At 40.8% G+C, this 4592-nt stretch overlaps 1 protein-coding gene across 3 annotated transcripts in view; it reads left to right on the forward strand.

Moving 5' to 3' along the window:
- IQCK (IQ motif containing K) overlaps positions 1–4592 on the forward strand; it is a 144605-nt gene that overhangs the window by 72701 nt on the left and 67312 nt on the right. For all 3 annotated transcript variants that reach the window (XM_017534303.2, XM_037740546.1, XM_037740547.1), the window contains exon 7: positions 1838–1922. In XM_017534303.2, coding sequence (XP_017389792.1) covers positions 1838–1922 — 85 coding nt within the window. The remainder of the gene's footprint in view (positions 1–1837; positions 1923–4592) is intronic.

The following is a 4592-nucleotide window of genomic DNA, read 5'->3' on the forward strand; positions in this document are numbered from 1 at the left end:
GGAAGAATCACCTTTACTTGGTCTCTTGGAAAGGACCTGTCCAGCTGGAAAACCAGAGCCTGACAACAGCACTGCACTCACTAGAAATGGTGCTGATAAACTCTATGTTCTTTGTGGCTTTGATTTCTTTGGTTCTGGAATAATTCAAAAGAGCATTCATTCATCCAAACAAATATACTATATTAAGCTTTTTCTTTTTCTGAGTCAGAGTTTTTGGAGGGAAATAAAACCCATGGATCCTGGAGAATTATGCACTGTTGCCAGTTAGCTTGTGGTCTGTGCCAGGCTGGCCATTTGCATGTGTTTGCCCATTTGGGGCTTGGTGTGTCAGCACTATATGGTGAGGGATGCTTGGGCTTCGGGATTGTGTGGGTCTGGGCCCAGATCCTGACTAGGCCACCTACCGCTGTGTGACCTTGGGCAGGTTAGTCAACCTGTCTGTGCCATGAGTTACTCTAAGCTCTAGCTGTTATTTGGGAGAGTTTTTAGGCCAGGGCACTTGGGAGTCCTTTACTTGCAAAGTCATTTCTGGGGATGTTATACTGGGAGCAGCCTCCATGTGATCTACGTCCTTTGAGGGTTTCTTTCTTTTATATCTGAACAGTCTTGGCTTTTGTTTTTCAGAAATAGCTGTACTTTGCTTTGGGGGAAACATAAAGAACCTGAATTAAGACAGACTTGTAAGACCTTGTCATAGGTTAGTGCCTCTGTTAAACTTTAGGGGCGGGGAGAGTATATAGTCTTGATTTTTTAATGTGGTAACTGTGATTTAAAAAAAATCCCATAATACAAAAACTCCCACAAGAGCAGACACTATCAACAGATCCAGCACTTGAAGTATTTTCTTACTAAGATGAAGCAGTGAAACCAAATCGTCCCATAGTTTTGTTGTTTTCAGATAAACATAGAAATGGACCCTTCTAGTCTTAAAGCTTAAAACTTAATTTATGTGAGTTCCTTCCTCAGGGAAGGACCCCCCAGGCCTCTCAAAAAAAAAAGGAAGTATCAAAGAACTGAAACTCATCAGATCACCACATCTAGACAATGAGATCCCAGAGCCTTCATGCATCATGACTGGTTCCTTGTTCCTCCCTAGTTCCTGTTTTCTTACGCATTGTCCCATTTCTTCCCTGCTGTATAAACCCCTAGTTTTTTTCAGTCTGGGAGGTGGATTTAAGACTGATCTCCCATCTCCTCCTCGGCTGTAGAACTCAGTTAAGATTAAAGCCTTCTTTCTTGGTAAGACCCATCAGCTCAGTGATTGGCATTTTGTGTGGTGAGCAGCAAGAGCTACACCAAACCCCTGATGTTTCTGTAACAGCAGCAGAACTTAAAAATGTGCTTGAATTTAAACCACATTAACCTGGAATGCACACTAATCAGAGATAAAAACTGATATTCCTTTCAGTAAAGAGATGAACTGCAGTCCTTCGTGTCAATGGAAAGTTAGAGAAAGAGCGTTTTATTATGTCATACTGCAGTGCATGAAGGCAGCTGCTCCTCTGTCTCTTGCATTGCATCAAATAGTCTTATGTCAATAACATGCATGTTGCACCTTCTGGACTAAAATGCACATATAGCAGCTTGAGTCCTTCAAAGGAAGAATAGACTAACAATGATTTAAGATTATGCTGTTTTTCCAAAAAAAAATCCATCCCAGTGTTTTAAAATAATGCTAAGTCAAGCATACACTTTTCTATCTAAAATGACATTGTTGCTTGCTAAGAAAGGGGATGGATGAAGCACTTAATCAGAGAGGCCATTATGTTGTCAAAGGCAATGCCAAGGCTGAAGGACTGGATTCTCATAGGCATATGACCATTTTATTGCTTTTCAGCCCGCGGCCACCAATCCCGCTCTCCCTCCTGCTGACAGAAGAGGAAGCAGCCCTCTACATTCAATCTTTCTGGAGAGCCTATGTGGTAAGACTCATATGCAACCGTGGTATTTGATTTAATGGGGAATTTTTGTGAGGTAGAGGGTCCGGGGGAAACCTTAGATAAGTTAGAAACAGGATATTATATTTACTATCCAGACCTCAGAAATAAGATTCTCTGTACAGTGAGTCTTAAAGAATGATTTAGAATTTTTACTGCAACTGGCTGGGCATAGCAGCTCATGCCTGTAATCCCAAAACTTTGGGGAGGCCAAGGTGGGAGGATCACTTGAGCCCAGGAGTTCAAGACTGGCCTGGGCAACATGATGAAACCTCATCTTGGCCAAAAGAAAAGAAAAAAGAAAGAAATACAAAACTTAGCCTGCATGGCACACATCTGTAGTCTAGCTGTTCTTGGGAGGGTGAGCTGGGAGGATGGCTTAAATCCAGGAGGCAGAGGTTGCAGTAAGTGGAGATTGTGTCACTGCACTCCAGCCTGGTTGACAGAGAGAGACCCTGTCTCCAAAATAACCAGCCTGGCCAACATGGAAAAACCCTGTCTCTGCTAAAAATACAAAAAGTAGCTGGGCATGGTGATGCATGCCTATAATTCCAGCCACTTGGGAGGCTGAGGCACGAGAATCACTTGAACCCAGGAGGTAGAGGTTGCACTCAGCCAAGATTGTGCCACTGCATTCCAGCTTTGGCAATGGAGTAACATGCTGCCTCAATTAAAAAAAAAAAAAAAAAAAGAGCAAAGCGCAAAAGAATAGTCATTCTCAAGCCTGTCCTTCAAACAGGTGTGCGCTGTTTATTTCAAATGAAATCATACCCAGAAGCCCAGGATGTAACAAGTAGGTAACAGTAAAAGGAGAACTGTTGTGTCCCTGATTCTTCCATGGTAAGATTCCACCCACCCTCATCCTTCCACATACAAGGAACTTTGGGACTCATTCTTAGTGCTATGAACACAGCAGGAAAAGCAGTCTGCAAGACAACTGAATTCCCCCTTTCCTACCAACAAACATTGCCATATAAAAAGATGTCAAAGTGGCTCCAGATTTAACTATAGCTATAGCATCATCATCATACAATAGCTATAAATGTGCCCCAGTGTAAAAAAGATGTTTAGGGGGGTATCAATGGATACTGTGTGAAACTTCAGGCTGTTCAAATCTAAACACCTCCTCTGCTAAAATCATAACCAAAGGGGGCTCTGAAAGGGGGAATGATTTTAAGCCATCACTAGAAGGAAAAGATGTCTGATGTATGGATGACCTTAGAAGGCACCACAGAAAAGAGGGACTTTGTCAGTCTTAAAGGAAAGGTGGGCACTGGTATGTCAGCTGGGACCAAGAGGGCATTCCAGGGAGAGGAAACAGTGTACATACCTTGTTAAAAGAAAAACTTTAGACAAATTTAGCAGAATTTATTTGAGCAAAGAACAGTTCATGAATTGAGCAGCACTCAGAACTGGGAGAGAGGATCAGAGAACTCTAACCAGCAACCTAGGCAGGCCTCATTTATAGACCTGTAGTCCCAGCTACTCAGGAGGCTGAGCCGGGAGCATCGTTTCAACCCGGGAGGTGGAGGTTGCAGTGAGCAGAGATGGCACCAGAAAGTGGAAATGACATCCAGAAACACCTTGATTGATTACAGCTCGGCACTGTCTTATATGGATGTGGTCTTATCAGTTGGCAGTCTGCAACTGACTGAAGCTTATCTGCTGTGATGGGCTGAGACTCAGCTACCTGTTACAAGAATGTACTCTTAGATTGCAGTTCATAATCCACGGAGGCAGGTTTAAGCCAAATTTAATTTGACGCTATTATGCCATTTTTTGTTAAAGCACATTGTATGTTTTTAACACATGCACACATACATGTATAGGAAATTAGCTAAAAGGAAACAGTACTCTGACAACAGCAAAAACCTTGAGATTGTTGGGGAAGACTAGGGAGACTCTAGTCTTATGTATACTGAATACATTTCTTACAAAGAGAATGTAGTATGATTTTGTTTAATTGAAAATGAATTTAAACCAGAGATCATCTCAATGGATATAGAAAAAGCATTTGACAAAAATGTTTTCATGACAAAAACACTTAAAAACTAGGAATAGAAGCAGATTTCTTCAGCCTGATAACGTTGTGAAAACCACAAAGCTAACATCACATTTATTGGTGACAGACTGGATATTTTCCCCCTAAGATTAGGAATAAGAGGACGATGTCCTCTCTTGCCGCTTCAATTTAACATAGTGCTGGTGGTTCTCACCAGGAAAATTAGGCAAGACAAAGAAATAAAAGCATTTGGATTGGAAACAAAAAAGTAAATCTATTTCTAGTCATAGATGATGTGATCTTATATACAGAAAATCGTAAGGGTTCACTAAAAACAACCTATTAGAATTAATAAAGTTGCAGGATACAAGATAAATATACAAAAACCAACTGTATTTCCATACACTTAGCAATGAACAATCTGAACATGAAATTAATAATTCCATTTGCAATGGTGTCTAAAAGAATAAAATAGGAATAAATTTAGCAAAAGAAGTGCAAGGCTTGCATGCTGAAAACTATAAAACATCATTGAAAGATATTAAAGAAAACCTAATTAAATGGAAAGACATCCTGCATTCATTGACCAGAAGACCTGATATTGTTAAGATGGTAGTACTCCTCACAGATCTACAGATTCAACACAATGCCTA

The sequence above is a fragment of the Cebus imitator genome, unplaced genomic scaffold, assembly GCF_001604975.1.
Source record: "Cebus imitator isolate Cc_AM_T3 unplaced genomic scaffold, Cebus_imitator-1.0 Scaffold85, whole genome shotgun sequence".
Taxonomy (NCBI): Eukaryota; Metazoa; Chordata; class Mammalia; order Primates; family Cebidae; genus Cebus; species Cebus imitator.